Source organism: Sarcophilus harrisii, chromosome 4, assembly GCF_902635505.1.
Source record: "Sarcophilus harrisii chromosome 4, mSarHar1.11, whole genome shotgun sequence".
Lineage (NCBI taxonomy): Eukaryota > Metazoa > Chordata > Mammalia > Dasyuromorphia > Dasyuridae > Sarcophilus > Sarcophilus harrisii.
The window spans coordinates 408,778,291-408,794,701 of record NC_045429.1 but is presented as its reverse complement, the minus strand read 5'-3'; the positions used below and the strand labels follow the sequence as shown (position 1 = coordinate 408,794,701).

General features: G+C 37.7%; 1 protein-coding gene across 7 annotated transcripts in view; it reads right to left on the bottom strand.

The window, feature by feature from the left end:
* NTNG1 (netrin G1) overlaps nt 1-12,821 on the bottom strand; it is a 432,645-nt gene extending 419,824 nt beyond the window's left edge. For 5 of the 7 annotated variants that reach the window (XM_031967178.1, XM_031967181.1, XM_031967184.1 and 2 more), the window contains exons 1-2: nt 11,202-11,747; nt 3,082-3,852 (exon numbers count right to left, since the gene is read on the bottom strand). In XM_031967178.1, the coding sequence (XP_031823038.1) occupies nt 3,082-3,327 (246 nt within the window). In that variant the 5' untranslated portion in view covers nt 3,328-3,852; nt 11,202-11,747. Of the gene's footprint in view, nt 1-3,081; nt 3,853-11,201; nt 11,748-12,655 lie in introns of those variants that run through there. The other 2 variants (XM_031967180.1, XM_031967179.1) reach the window with 2 other exon arrangements.
* Between the last annotated feature and the right edge of the window lie 3,590 nt (nt 12,822-16,411).

The following is a 16,411-nucleotide window of genomic DNA, read 5'->3' as shown; positions in this document are numbered from 1 at the left end:
ACAGAAGACATAGGCACTTGAGTGATGGCCTAGATTCTAATGGTTATAAAGTCCTCTGTGTGGCAGGGTTTCTAAACAGTGAGCCCACAATTACAAATTAAAGATTTTGAAGTTTGATATTTGTTTTTTGTTTTTTTAATTTCATTGTTTTTTGTCAGAACCCATGGACTACTGGAAATGAGTCCAATAAAAGATAGGCTTGGAAAACTAGGTCAAAAAAAAAGATAATTTCTTTCCAAGGAAAAAACATATTATTCTCAAGTCCATAAGCAAACTCCTATAACACAGCAAGATTATAGATCTAACAGTCCCTGAAAACAGGTCCTCTAGAATCCAAATTCAATGTTCTCATCCCCTACTTCATGCTGCTTCCCTCAGAGGAGCTATATAAATGAGACAACCAGAGATAGGAGATATACATAGGTAAGCCACCCACTGATCAAGTTCTAGCAGGTTCATGATATTTAGAATTACAGTTAAGAAAAACTCTATTCTAACATTTTTGCTCTTGTCTGAATTCTTCAACAGTTTTTAAAAAGTCATGCTATTATAAGAACTATGTAGAATAGAATATTTGAATCACAGGAAGCATTACAGGGCATTTCTTACACCTTAAGGAGTTGGATATTATACCATACAATTTCTCCTAGGTTCACAATAATGCTTTGAGCTCACCTCCTTCTTTTTGTCAGAAATAATTAAACATATTTTATAAAATAACAAACTTCTTTCTTCTTTTACAGGCTTACAAAAATTGTAATTCTTTGTAAATAATCACCTTCTATGAGAAATCTCTTTTTTCTGTATTTCAAATTATCTGCTCAGCTCAGACCCATTTCCCAGACAGACAAGTCCTCTTTTTGAAATATTTAGACTTTTAAAGCACTTTAGTCATAGTGACATCTAATAACCAATATTTTTTTCCTCATTTTCTACAAAATCAGGTCCAGCTTATAAGTCCCCAAAGGCACTCCTGAAAAATGGCAAGCCCTTGGTGTTCAGGTGAAAATGCTCTTTATTGCTCAAAATTGTTTCCTGTTAAAAAGCCTTTTTCTGAAATGCTAGGTCTAAGATGATCTTATGCTAATTTAACTCACTGGGGATGGTGAACAGATGTTACTTTGATTAATAGTTTCAGTATCCTGAAAATGCCAGGCCAGGTTCAAAACAATAAAGTCAGGTAAGAAATGTATTAAAAAGCATCATGCTCATATTCGTCATGTTGGAGGAAAATAGAATCACATTTCCTACATCAAATAAAAGCTAGGTATAAATCAAAGTAATAATACTGAAAAAACTTGCCTAATCCCTTTAATTTCCATCATGACACTATATATTATTACTTTTTAGATATATTTGCCTATCTGGCCTTTTATTTAAAAAATCCAATATAGGTATCCTAATGCCCCATTTTTAAAAATTACCCACAAAATCATAAAATTTCACACTGCCAAGGACCAAAAAACCATCTAGTTAAAATGATATAAAAAGACCATTAATAAACTGGAGAATATAAAAAGAGGGCAACCAAGTTGGTGAAGGGTCTCAAAAGCATTTCATATCATAATAAAATGAAAGAACTGATTATATTTAACCAGGGGAAGAGAAGTCAATAATGCATATGGTCAAATATTTAAAAGGCTGTCACGTGGAAAAAACCTATTTAGGTTTGTAGGTTCATATAGGTTTATAACTTATTCTCCTTGAATCTAAAAAATAAGATCCAGAATCAATAAATGGATGCTAGAAAGAGGAAAATGTCTTCTTGATATGTTTTTCTTGATAGAATGTAAGCTCCTTAAAGGCAGGGGATGTTTCATTTTTGGCTTTATATTACCAGAACTGTGCCTAGAACATAATACATGATTAGTAAATGATTATTGGTTGATTGATTAGTAATTAGAGCCACTTAGAAAAATAAAATAGGCTGTCTCCAAAGACATAAGGTTTAAATTTTACTGGAGGTCTTTTGTTACCAAAGACAATGAAGAATATTTTTATTTTACAGGTATAAGTTGGAATTAATGGTCATCAGTAGCCCTCCGAATTCTGAAATTCTGTGAATCTCCTTATTTTACAGATAAGGAAATAGAAATTAAATGATTACCCAGGGTCATCCTATTATACAAAGACAGAACCAGGAATGGAATCCAAGTCTCTTAATTCCTCATTCAATGTTCTGTCCACTAGGACACATTATCCTCTTTCTCTCCCATTCACTACCTTCCAAAGAACAATAGAAGAATGAAGAGAACAAGTTCTTAAGTCATTTTGTTTCCCAAATCCAAACCCATATCTGAATTTTTGCCTTGGAATTGCTGGCTTCCAAGAACGAACTATATGTTTGATAGGAATATCCTTTCCTAAGAAGCATTTTTCTAACATGCCAGTTCTATTACTCTTTTGATTCTGTAGCTCTTGTAGGGAATGAAGAGAGAGGGATCACTAACTAACTAGCCCAAATCCTAGCTGTTTCCTGATAGAGACAAACCCAGGAAGAAGGGAAAAACTCTCCCATGTTTAAGGTCTAATCTAAGACTCAAAGTCACTCACCACCCATCTGTACCCTGATCTACTATTAGTACTACTACTGTTGCAGCTGCTACTATTATTAATACTTCTATTATTACTACTACTACTACTACTATTACTACATAATTATTATAATGGTAACTTATTATATGGTCATATTATTGTTATTGCTATTATTATATTGGAAGGTATTTTAACCATCACCATTCCATTTCCAGGGTTTTACATTAAGCCAATCAAAAAGAACAAATCCCTTTCGGGGCACCCAGATCTGAAACTGGATGTTCAGTTAGTTTTTCTTACAATATACTTCCTATTGCAAAAACCTCTGTTTTCCAGGGAAGCCAACCATAAGTCTCAATGCATCCATGATACTGTACAAATTATCATTACAAATTCAGGAAGCCTACTTGTAAAATGATGCTATACTGTAAATCAAATATGCTACCTAAGGATTTCACTTATTTTATGTCTTCATATTTTGAGCATTTGTGTATATAGGTCATGCCCCCACTTAACCTGGAAATACTTTTTAAAAGTTTTTCTCACCATTGCACAGAATGTTTCAGGTGGGTCTCCACAGGTAATGTCAGGAGGATCCAATTTCACTTTCAGATATTTTGTCATGTCAGTAGCCTCTGGCTGGCAAGCCATGTAATCCCAAATTTTCCCTTCTTCTGTGTAAATCTGAGTCTTACACACATCATAATGTCCCCACACTGATGGATAGTGCTGCATCACTGAGGACACAGTAACCCAAAGGGCATGGATTGATAAGAATCTTGACAAATACATCTCTAAATCCTTTGAAAACTTCACCAGGACTGAAACAAAGTTGGTATATTTGTGATTTTGCTTTCTTGATGTATATTGGTCTGTATATTTTCAAAAGTATATGCACACAAAGTGGCCCCAAAGCAGGTTTCAAACCCAAGAGTGGTGATGTCTTAGAATATAGTGCTTTTTTGTGTAAGTTGAGGACTTTGGTGGAAGCCTATCATACTCATGTGACAGCCTTTAAAACCAGCTCTAGGATCTTTCTTTGTCCCAGACTTATCTCTAGGATTGTTAGGTCTTGCTTTGTTTTGTTTTGATTTTTTTCTTATTGTCGTAATAAATGTCCAAGAAGGGATGATAATTTAGCAAAGTGGTAGGTCTTCAGTTGTACTGCCGATAACCCTGAGTGATCCTCCTCTATGTTCACGGCTCACAAGGGATGTCCAGACTCGCTGATAAATCAGTATGTGAAGCAAAAGGATGAGTGTCTACAGCCCGGTGTCTGTTTCCCATCAATCATTCTTTTCTTCTGGCACCAACATCCTTTTAGAAACAATAAGAGTAAGAGTTATTGTTCCAGAATCAATGCATTACCAAATGTCTGATATGTTGACATTTGGGAGTTTTGATGTAATAGAAAGCAAATTGGTGTAATATGGATAACCTTTACTGTGGCTGTTTTGCTAGAATGAGCAAACCACAGAAATCATTCACATTGGGAAGCATTCTGATATGAAGCATTTAACTCTTCCATAACAAAGGCACATGTGTGCTGTTGCAGGTGAGTTACAGTGTTGTTGGAGGGGTTTTGGGGTTTTTTTTTTTTTTGGTTCAAAAATTATATTTCTATATAGGCTAAATGAAGAGAAAATAGCCAGATTTAAACATTTCTCATATAGCTGGCAGGGCTGGAAAATCCTGAAAGAGAACAATGGAGAGAAATGAGCTCTTTTATTACAATGACAAAGAAATGACAACTACGAGTATGCCTTTTGTCTTTTTGGCAAAGGGACCCTAAAGATATCCAAATTCCTTGTACATTTCTCAGCTTTTGTTAGCTTGAATGAAAAACAGTATTGTTGGCACTAGGCTGTCCCTTTGGATTTACTCATTAGTATTGGAAGAACTTAGAATCTTTTGTTTAGCTGTATTTAGCGATAGAGATGAGAATGGTTCACTGGAAATTATTTAAAAATAAATCTAGAAAAGAAAATTTTTCTCTTTTTGGATCCTCCAATTTTTTTTTTAGCTTTTTTAGATGTCATTTCTTTCTTTTCTGTAATAGGAATAGAAAATTTGTCCCAAAGGCCAACATTATGTCCTCTACTAAAACTTTGATCTCTGTGGTAAAATGCCCAATTTAAAACATACACATAAAAATAGAAGAGGGCAAGTTAACAGGCCATGAAGCAGAATGATAAGACATTTATTCTAAAATAAAATAAAAGTCTATCATGTCACAACGATTTAATTAACAGCTATTACTGACAATTCACATTTGGACACAAAGGTGTTCCTAAATCCAACTTACAACGTTTTTTTCTTTTGAGCTAGCTAGTTGTCAAAACTAAACAAATATTTACATTTTAGATCTAGAAGTAATTAAAAGCACTAAAGTAGGTTAGATAATCAGTTTATTTGTTGTCTATATGCATTTTGCACCCAGAAAAATGATTTTTATTCTCCAATCCAAAAGGGACCAAAATGCGGTTTATGTGAACATCTTGGACCTCTCAAACCATACAGCATTCTTTAAAACATGCAAGTTAATTGTCTTCAAAACAATCCTATAAGAGGGCTTACCATACTTAAATAATGCACCATCTTAAAATGAACTAAGCTACAGACTCTACAAAATGCCAACAGATGGTTGAATAGTGTTTCCATAGCAAAGTAATTTATAATAATTGCTTTATGGATGCAAGTGCAATTTTCATTATATTCCATTCATAAAATGTTATCATACAGCTGCAATTTGCAATACTTTCTATTAGGAAGTGTGTTGAATATTTGAATTTCCATGAAGAAATAATCAGTAGTTTGTCTAAACATGTATAAACTACAAATCTGAATCTGTCACTTTTTAAGATAAAGTAAAATTTGTATGGAGCACATTTTTTAAAAAAATTAAACTAATAAAATGCTGTATAGACTTATGTGTTGTGACTATTTGAGGATTTTTTTCTGTTTTTATTCCCATTTCTAAGCAGCAGCCTCAAGGTTAATGTTTTTAGAAACACACATTTGTCAAACAATTTAATGATTTCTGAAATTGTTAAAAGTGATGTAAAGTAACATTATTTAGATATGTGCATTGAACATGTTTACTATGTGAATACCTTCACTAACAAATCTTTTAAAGGGAGGAAAAGCACTGCTATACAAGAGTGACAAATCTACTAGACCTGAAACTATTACTCTCCATTCTTAAATTTAACTGTATAACCATATACATTTAATCATTATATATGAAAAAAAATTTATTAGTGAAAATTGCAGATTCTATCTTGAAGAAGTTGGAATAAGCTGCTTTGGAGTTTGGTTTTGCTAGCATTGTGGTGGTTTCTTGTTTGCTTTATATGTGGAAAAAACCAAATCTAGACTTTTAAAACTATAAATTTGAATTATCCCAAAAGTTCTCTTTATTGGTTTTCAAAAAGAACTCAAGCAACCCCACCCTTTCATTATTGGTTATTCTATCCTTTCTCCATTTTTCCATCCAAATTACTGTAACTTCTAAGCTTTGTTCAAGCAAAGTAAACAGTGCTCTCACTATATAAATTACCAATATAGAAAGTAAATGCACATATTTATATGTACAGTATGAGCACAGAGTTTTGTTCTTGTTAATGTCTCATGACACAACAATCCTTCAGTATAAGAAATCTTAACTGAAAGGACTCCCATTATAATGATGGTCATTACATGGAATTATATACTATCACACTGATCTACCATAGTGCCCTGACAAGGGAAAAAATGCAGAGGAGTGCAAGATATTTAAATATTAGGCAAATGTAGGACTGAGCAACAGACATCTCTGACAAGAAGCAGCCAATTATAGCTTAAATTTCTGGCACATAACCAGTTGTGATTAATAGTTTTCCATTACATTACAGACATATTATTAATGTATTAAAAATGTCAGGCTTTGGCAAGAACTAATACAGCATGGCTGAGTTAGTCTGCAGAATCGCCATTTAATGAGCTCCTATTGACACAGAGAAAGACATTGACCAAAGTGTATTAAAGAGCACGTGGAGGGGGTCCTCAAGACTCTCATAACCCAATTATGCTATTTGTCTTTATTATTCTTAATCTTTGTAGTGTCATTCATTTTGTGATCTAGGGTTGGAGAATCGCCTCCTTCTCAAGATTGCATTAGACTTAAAAAAAATCAGATCAACTAAAAATTAAAGGAAATTAACTCTCCAAATTTCAAAAACAACAAAACATCTAAATCTTAAACTGGATGCGGGGGGGAGGGAATACCTGTTTCCAATTCAGACATTTACTATTAAAAATATAAATCAATAAAAGGAAAAAAATGCTCCCTAAAGAACATAACCAAATGACTTCTAAAATCTAAATTTTGAGTCTCTTACAGTCTTGGTCTCCACCAGACAATAGAGTCAACTGGGTTAAACTCGAATTTTAGCTGGGCTTTAAAAGTCTAAGTTATAGCCACAAAGGACTGGGCAGCCTGATTATGCAAAGAGGAGTATTCAATGACATATTTTGGCATTTAGCACACTGGGGCTATCCCTTCTGGGCTGTAGCTGCATTAATTACAAAGCAATTCAGGCTTTGAATTTTCTCACGTGCCATATCCTCTAAATATATGCAATACCATAAGAGCTCTCTGACAGGGTCAAATCTTGTGATGTCCATTTTTTTATTCAGCAGACCTTAAAAACTCAGAGTAATTAAGTAATGTCTTTAGATCTGTCAGCAACCTCAAACACTGAAGAATTGTTTTAGACAGAAACTCTTGCTACCAGGCTATAAGTTCTTGGTAATATACAGATCATCAAATAAGTATGTGGCTGAAATGTTCATATATATATATATACATATATATATATATATATGTATATATATATATATATTTCATACATCTCTATCTGACAGATATTATTGATCAGTGAAGGAATGTACTATAAAAAATGGCATGCATACAGACATCTTTTTGTTTTTTTAAGATTCATATAGCTGACTCACTTCCACCATGGATAGCTTTCCACAGTGTTCCAAAGGCCCTTTCTTTTGACCCAAATAGAAACCCCAAACTTGTAGTTGCAAATAGTTATAGTTAAAATGATTGCTGGACAATGCTTCCAAAAATAAACTGCAAATTCTTTTCAATGTCTTAGAGCCAAACATTCTAGTCTAGTTATTTTAGGTGGCTTCTAGCATTCCATTTTGAATAGAATTTCACACTTGGAGGTATTGTTGGGCTGATATTTGTTCTATTGACCGTAGGTTTTGAATTCAGAGGGCAGCTGGAACTGGAGACTATGAATCCATTCCCCATCAACATTGATTTAATAAATTTATGTACTCTAAAATGGAGAGAAATAGAATAATGTAGTTTGCAATCGTATTTCATTAGGAGTATCTCAACTGATAAAAGCATAGACAACTATTTATCAATTATAACTTCCTAAAAAGGAAAAAATATATTAAACTGCCCATGTCATCTTTTAAAAAGATACCTTGAATCACACTTTGCAGTTAGTTATCTTTTGTAGTAAAGTAAGCGGTTCTAAGTATCTTCGTTGGATATAGGTTGGCAATAATACTTTTCTTAATTCTTCCTATTAAAATATAAAGAATTGGATTGCTTTGTGATATTACTAGTATACAATATTTACATCATGAGATATTATAATCATTCACCTAGCCTTTGAGATCTTAACATAACTAAAGCACTTAAATAAAGTCCCCGTTTTCCTCAGAAGAAAATATTCCACCAAAACTAGATAGCATATACTTTGTGGGATGTATATTTTAGACTTTAGCATTAAGCAATCTGTTTGATTATTAAAATTCCTAATATTATTTCAACCAAAGAACATAGTAGAAAAGCTGGCTTTCATTCCCATTGAATTTCTCTGGTTGTTCAGCCAAACACTAAATTCTCCTCTTTTCCAGCCAGTGAAACCAGGGAGATCCACATTCTTCAGAAATGGAAGTTTATGGAAATAAACACTTAAAGTTTGAAACCTGAACTATAGGAGCTGAAGGAGCATTCAAATTTAAAAACTATACTAGATTTTTGTCTATGCTGCGAGGTGATATTGATCATATGTACATGCGCACTTCAAATGTCTAAAGGATTATTTTCTTTCCACACAAGCTTTTGTAACTGTCAGTACCTCTTACAAAATCTCCCTGACACTTAAAATCTTAAGATGTTGTATAAATATGAATGATATCTCTAGTATGATTCAATGTAAAATAGTTGTCCAAGATAAATATTTGCATAAATTTTACATACTTAATAGAAACAATATCACATTTTATCCACCCTCAGAAAAACAAACAATTCTCTTATGAGTTGCCCAAGTAAGTTGCCCAAATTAAAAATTCAATGTAAAAACAGTTTGGGGCTTAAATAAATGATAATTTGTTGTATTTTTCAATTTCCCCAGATTTGTGTATTCCTGAATTTCATAAGAGGGAACATCACTGGACTAGTAACCAAGGCATGGAATCCATGATATTGTGATGTTACCATTCAGTGGTGGAAAATATCATACTTGGTGGCATCTGAAAAATAATCCCAGATAGGATCTATGTAGCAATAGAAAGAAATATATAAAGGGTTCAACTGTGAAGGCCTTCTGTTTTCTGTTTTCTTTTGTTATTGATTAAGGGGGGGGGGGGGGGAGTTGAGGTTAAAACCTCTGAATTCTCTCCTGAAAGTAGGTAAAGTTTAAACCAACAAAGCAAAACAAAAACAGCCAACAACCTTATCTGCAACACATCTTTTTAGAGGCAGCTTTTTCTTTTGCTATGATGGAATGGGGTGGAAGGAAGTAGTTAAGCCAAGTTACTGAGTCTAAAATTGATAACAGGTTAGCTAACATCCATGAATAAAGATACTCAGTAAAGACGACCTATTTCCAATAAACTTGGGTTCTTGGGTCATTAATTCTTCTGAAGTTTAATTAGTAAATGTACTTTAAGAAAGATGTGGCTTTTTTCCGTTTTCCCAGGCTAAAGTTTTAATTTCTCAACTGTGTAGAGAGGGAGGGCACTTTTAGTAATTTCCATCCTAAAACTGGGCTTTATTTCCAGAACAAGTGATGTGCCAACTTCACCATATGCTTATTGGAATTCTCAGTCTTTTCTATTCCAAAGACTGACATGCTGTTGTGATACAGGACGGCTCCTTTATTTGGTGAGGGGCCTCTGTTCTCATTTTCTAGCAGATTTTATGCTTGTTGCTCTGTTTATCGAATCACTTCTATTCTCTCAATTTAAAGTTCTGACTCCCTAGCATCCTTATGCCACAAGACATGTTCCTTCACTAACGGTGATGAGTTTGATGTCCTTGGCTGAGGAAGTAGGAGGGGGTGGGGGGAGAAAGCTAGGTTGCTTGCTAATGTTCATTCCAAGAAGTTGATGAGGATGGCTTGAGGTTTTATTTATGAGCCTGAATTTAATTAGATGGTGATGGGGGAAGGGAAGGTTGTGGAATCACATTGAATGCACTGAGAGGAGTTTCAATGACATGCCAATATATGAAGTACTAGATTAATTAGTCACCCGCAGAGGAAAAACACTAAAAAGGCAACGGGGAAACAAATAATACTTTTTCCCCCTTCTACTCCCCCTCCCCCCCAATCTCCGCCTATACTTGATGCAATGACAGGAGAGCCAACTCTAGCTCTTGCGAACAAAAGGTCCTTTAGAATAGCAGCTAGTCATCCCCAGTGCAAGGACAAGGTACTCTTAAGTGGATCCTGAAAAATTGGTCCCCGGTTGTGGTACCAAAAGAAACAGCAGAGGGCGCAGTTTCTTTTTGTATCCAACTTTTCCCTGTATGAATCACTTAATTGGTTATTTTGAGCCCAATAATATTCGGTATTATTTGTATTATATATAGATATCCACAGATCCATACAGGAGAGAATAGCATTGTGAGCAATTCAATTTCCCCAGCTGAATCCATCGACTGATTCATTTAATGGTAGTAAATAATCTGAGAAAATATTTCAGCCTGCATTCCGAAGTCTATTCCTCTTTCAATCCTTCTTTCTCTCCCAGCTGCAGGGCATGGGATAGTAATGCTTTAATCTTGCACCAATAAAAGGGATTAAAAGAAAGAGACTTCAAAAGCCTCTCAGCTTAGTCACCACCCGGGATGCAAAAGAACTAAACAAACAAAAAAAAAAAAAAAGGGGGGGGAGATTTTTAAGTCTCCCCCCACCCAAGGCAAAGCTAATTATCAAAATAAACCTGACAGATAGTCCGGTGTGGGGTCAAGTATGTTCCTGAGTGATACATTAATGTCGATCCAGCTCGTTAGGTAGAGGGCACAGACCCTGATCCAGAGGTGGGTGAGACCAGTACTTATATGTTACCTGATGGGCGCACCTTGACACATGCACATACGTGGTGTGTGCGTGTGTGTGGGTGCACACATGCATATCACACAGGCTGTCTTCCAAAGGTGCACTACAAAGTTCCTCTCCCATCCCCCGGAGCCAGCCCTCCTGCCTGTGGATTGCATTACAGGTTCTTCTGGTTGGGGGGGCCGTGGGTTGTGGAGAGCGGGGATAAGGGAGGGTTAAAAAAGAAGAAGAAAAAGAAGAAGAAGAAAAAGAAGAAAACGGGCGGGTCGCTAAAGAAGGGAGGGAGGGAGCGAGGGAGGCTGCACTTACCGTGTGGACCATTTGCCCTTGTTACAGTAGGCGGGAGGCGAGCAGACGGCTCCTTGCCGCGGACCTTCCCAGCCTCGTCCGCGTCCAGTGGCGGCAGCGGCAGCATCGGAGCCCGCGGCTGCCGGGCGGAGGCTGCTTTCCCCCGCCGTGCCTCCTCCGGCGAGCGCGGGGACCCGGCACAGGGGCGGAAAGATTAGGAGGGGTTCAGGGGGTCCAGTAGGAGCCGTCGAGCTCGCCCCCACCACCGCAGAGTTGCTCCACTTGCCTCCAGAAGTCCAGAGGAGAGGGCGTGGGACTAGGGGCTGGGGGCTGGGAAGGGGATGGTGGAAAGAGAGCCCCCACAACAGCAATCAACGCCCCGCTGCTTAATTACCTTCGCCCGGTGCCGAGGGAAAAGATCTGGCTCCCGGGAGGAGTTGGCCCTTTCAAAGCTGAGACCCCAGAGAGGGAATTCCTCCTCGGTATCCTCCTCTTCCGAAATGCAAAAAGATCAGTGACTTTGACAGGTAGATAGGGGGAGTGGAGAGGGGGGAAAGGGGTGGGAGGAGAGAGAGAGAGAGAGAGAGAGAGAGAGAGAGAGAGAGAGAGAGAGAGAGAGAGAGAGAGAGAGAAGGAAAGGTGCCTCTCCCTCCAAAAAAAATGTAATGATAATAAGAATAAAATTGCAGGCAACCTCAGTCTCCCCAGTTGCTCACTCTTCCTCTGCGACTCCCCGCGCCACCTCTCCCACTTTTCGCCTTAAACTTTTACTGAAGCTTTCCCGGTGGCTGTTGTGTTTTCTTTATTTTCACCCCCTCCTTTCTTTCTTTCTTTCTTTCTTTCTTTCCTTTTTTTGTGTTTGCTCGTTTGTTTGGTGTGCGGAGCTGCAGGACGCCTGGATGTCCGGACTCCCCGCGATCAGATGCAGCACTCGGGCGGCTCTGCCCCGCTTAGTACCGCTCTCATTTTATCTCCGATGAAGACGTTGAGCGCACTCAGAAGGGACATAAATCAGGACAATTAGCACTGGCGCCAAGGAGATCCTCTCGTACCAATTTCGCCAGGGCTCCCTTCACGCATTCCTCTACTCAAGTCAGAAATGTCACCGCACATAGCGTGGATGGCTGGCAGACGAGACACTTGGAAAGTCCATTTGATGAAATATACATGGCCCGAGATCCTTCTGGATTGCAATTCCCCCAGCGCAGCCTCCCCCGCCCCCGGAGCCGTGCCCGGACAGACCCTGCCTCAGTGTGGCCAGGGAGCTCTCTCACAAACTTAGGGGCGCACACAAATTAAAGGGAGAGTGAGACAGGAAGACAGGAGGAGGGAAGGAGGTGGAGGAAAGAGGGAGGGAGGGGGGAAAGCAAGCTCAGAGAAGCAGCAGCCCACGGCTGGGTGGCATGTACGTTTCACTTAAAAGCGAAATCTTCTGCAACTGGCAGTAAGTAGAAGGATTGCAAACCATATACTACCTCGAGACCTGGACGCTCCGAGCGGTCCTAACTCCGTCGGGCTCTCTGTTGCTGTTGCTGCGCCCCCACCACTGTGTTTGGAGTGGTTCCTGGACCCTCTTTTCTTCTAGTTCCACGCGAGCAGGCTCTCTCCTCTAGTAAGCAGCCTTAGTAACCTCCCACTGAAACCCACGCCTAGTGTCCACCCCACCCTCCCTCCCTTCACTGTCCCCAATCACGCCCTTTGGCTTGACCAGAAGTAGTCTTTCGGATCCTGGCTTTGGACTACAGTTCCAGTTACAGATTTCACCACTTGGCACTTTAGCGCCGGTATCTGTGTCTTCCTCATTCAGAAACGGAGCCTAATAGGGCACGGTAGAGTGCGAAAGTGGGGCGTGCTTTGCAGGAGCCTTCCCGGTTCCCAACATAGAGATAAAGTCCCCTGTCTCTGGAAACCCCGTATCATCACATCTCAAGGGGTCTTTGGATTCCCTCCCCCTCTGAATACTGGCAGGCAGGGCACACGGAGAGGGATATACATTACATCACCCACTCTGAAAGTAAAGGACTACCACTTAGTAGTTGGAAGGACTGGGCATGGGGATGGCGGGAAGCAATGGATAGATCTTGAAGCCGTGACCCTTCCAAGAGAGTGAATCCCCACCTTGTGACGGGGTGTGATAGTCCATTCTCCTTTCTTCTTTTCTCCCTCACCCCTGAGACTGCCACCCAAATCACTGTGCCAGGGGCTTCCCTCCCATGCATCTTTCTCTTAAATACAGTGTACCAGGGAAATGATTTATTTATCTCCTCTCCTCTATGTCTCCCCTCCCTCATCACTAGTTGGCAGCCTGGATAAGATAGAGAAGATATAGGTGGGAAGGGGGGGGGGGGGGGGGAGGGAGGGGGAAGAGAGAGAGAGAGAGAGAGAGAGAGAGAGAGAGAGAGAGAGAGAGAGAGAAACACGAAGATCATGGGTGCTTCCTTCCCACCTATCCCCACCCATTTCATCATATGACTTTTACATGGAATTCACAGGGAGGTACTTTTTTTGATTTAGCAACTCCTCAATCCCCTTCCATTTTATTAATGGTTATAGAAGGAAAGGAAAAATGATAAATGGATTGCTGATCTTGAAAATAATAATTGTAATAATAATAATAACTTCTCAAATCTTGACATCACTATTGACAGTCAATAAGACCAGAGCAAGTCACTTAACTTTTATAAACCTCAGTTCTCTGATCCATAAAATGAGGGGTTTGAACTAAGTGACCTCTAATTTCCCTTCCCACTCTAAATTTATTATCCTGACTTTCATGAGACAATTCCCTAAAACTTATCTACGAAATTATAGAGAGAGGTGGCTTGCAGTATTGGAGGAAACTTCCACTTTGAGAAAAATCATCTATTCTTACACTATCCCTTATAAAATGGATAACTTGTGTTTCTAAACTTTTAACTTCTATTTTCTTTTCTCCCTTCCCTCTTTCTTCTCTTCTTTCTTGCCCTTTTCTTTCTCTTTTCTCTTTTTTTCTCTCCCTTTCTCTTTTCCTCCTCTTTCTGGCTGTCCCAGAGATCAGTCTTTTCTGGCTTGTTCCCTTAAAGAACAATCTGAAAAGTTAAATATCCACTACTTTCTGAGCTTCATGTAAGTGATTTAGCTTTAAATGTTTGATCAAAAAGTCACCCTCTCAACTCCAGACTTATCAAGAACTCCTTGATGGTTAATTTTTTTTTTCCTTGTCACTTCCTTCTAATCATTTGAGGTTGCAAAGAAAGGGGCAAGAGATTAGGAGATTGTAGTGTTTTGCAAATTATTTCAGTTTTTTAAAACCATCTTGAATTATAAGATACCCAAAAAATAATAATAAAGCATCCTTAAAAATTACTGTACCAGCAGCCCCCTTTACCTTGTGCCACTGCCAAATTTAATTTGATACTATTAAGGAAGTCGACTCTTCTCTGGCTATCTCTGAGGAGTCATGAGTTCACAAATTTAGAGCTGAATGTCAATCTAGAAGTCATTTAGCACAATTGACTAATTTCATAACTGAGTAACTGAGTCCAAACAGGTAAATAACCAGCCCAAAATGAAAGTTGCAGAATTGTGATTCAAATAAAGCATCCTTGGATTATAAATCCAACATTCTGAAAGTTAAATTAATGTGTCGGGTAATCAATTTTCTATTAATCTTTACACAAGTTCAGTCACACCAACCAACACCAACAAACTAGATTTCCTGATTCCTGATTACATACTGATAGAATTTTTCGGTTTGAAAAGATCTCAGATAACATCAAAGTTAGATTCTAATCCAATCCATACTTAAAAACTCCTTCTATGATATCAACCACCAACAAGTAATCATCTAGCCCTCTATGAAGACTGCTATTCATCTATATAGTAAAATTATCCAGTGTTTGACTCTATGACTTACACATAGTAAATATTTCATAAATAATGAATTTCACTGTCATTGTTCCTTATCTCGATATTGAATTTTGACTACTCATTTGGTGACAGAGTTACTATAAAAGTTTCTACTCTACCTTGTAATTGTCTTGATTTTTTCTATTCTCTTTTACAATGTTACATTACTCTCAGAATCACTGAGATAGAAGAGATCTCAGGAGTTCTCTACTATTCCTTTTTAAGGCGTGCGGAAGTATGTGGCTTCCCAATGTGAGAAATTCCCTCATACATTTAGAAATGTAAAAATTACAGATTGTTTAGTCCAGGGATTCTTACCCTTTTTCATGTCATAGTGTCCTTTGACAGGCTGGGAAATTTCATGGATTCCTTCACATAAATACATACGCTTTAAAATACATAAAATAAAATGCATATAGTGAATCCATCTAAATTGTGGACTTGAAATCTATAAAGGAATTCTCTGAGATTCTGTGGATCTCTCTTAGCTAATCCAACACCTGATTTTACAGATGAGGAGTTAAGCCTTAAGGTTGTTAATAATAATGACTGATATTTATACAGTACCTTAAGGTTTTTGGAGAACTTTATAAACGCTGACTCTTTTGATTCTTACAGCAACCCCGTGAGATAAATCTTATTATATCCATTTTACCAATGATGTGACTGAGTCTCAAAGTGATTAAATTATTTGCCCATTGGTAAAATTGGTAGGAAATAGTAAAGTCAAATTCAGCACCCTGGTTCTATGACTTCAAAGCTAGGATTTCTTCCCCTGAGTCATATAGCCCCTCCATGAATGTAGAATCCAATCTAAAGACTTGGTAAATAACTCTTATCGATTTCCCTAGGGTACAGAGAAAGTAAATAACTTACAAGTAGTAAAGTGTTGGAATGGTGATTTGAAACCAGAACTTTCTGATTTAAGATTCATGAACTTTATCAACCAAGCAAAAATCCATTCTTGGCTACTACTTTCCTATATGTGATGTCTTACTCATTAATAATAATAGCTTACATTTATATAGCACCTGGTATGTACTAAGTACTTTACAATTACTATCTAATTTGATGCTCACAACAACACTGGAAGACAGTTGCTGTTATTATCCCTATTTTACAATTGAGAAAACTGAGGCAAAAAGAAGGTAAATGAATTTCCTAGGGTCACTCAGCTGTGTGTAATATCTGGGGCTGGATTATAACCACAGATATTCCTGACTCCAGGTCTAGTGTTCTATCTGTGCCACCTAGCTGCTTCTAAGAAATAAAATCTCAGCTCTTCAAATCTAAGCTTCTCTGGAAACAAGAACAGTCTTGTTTCTGTATTTATATCCTTAGTT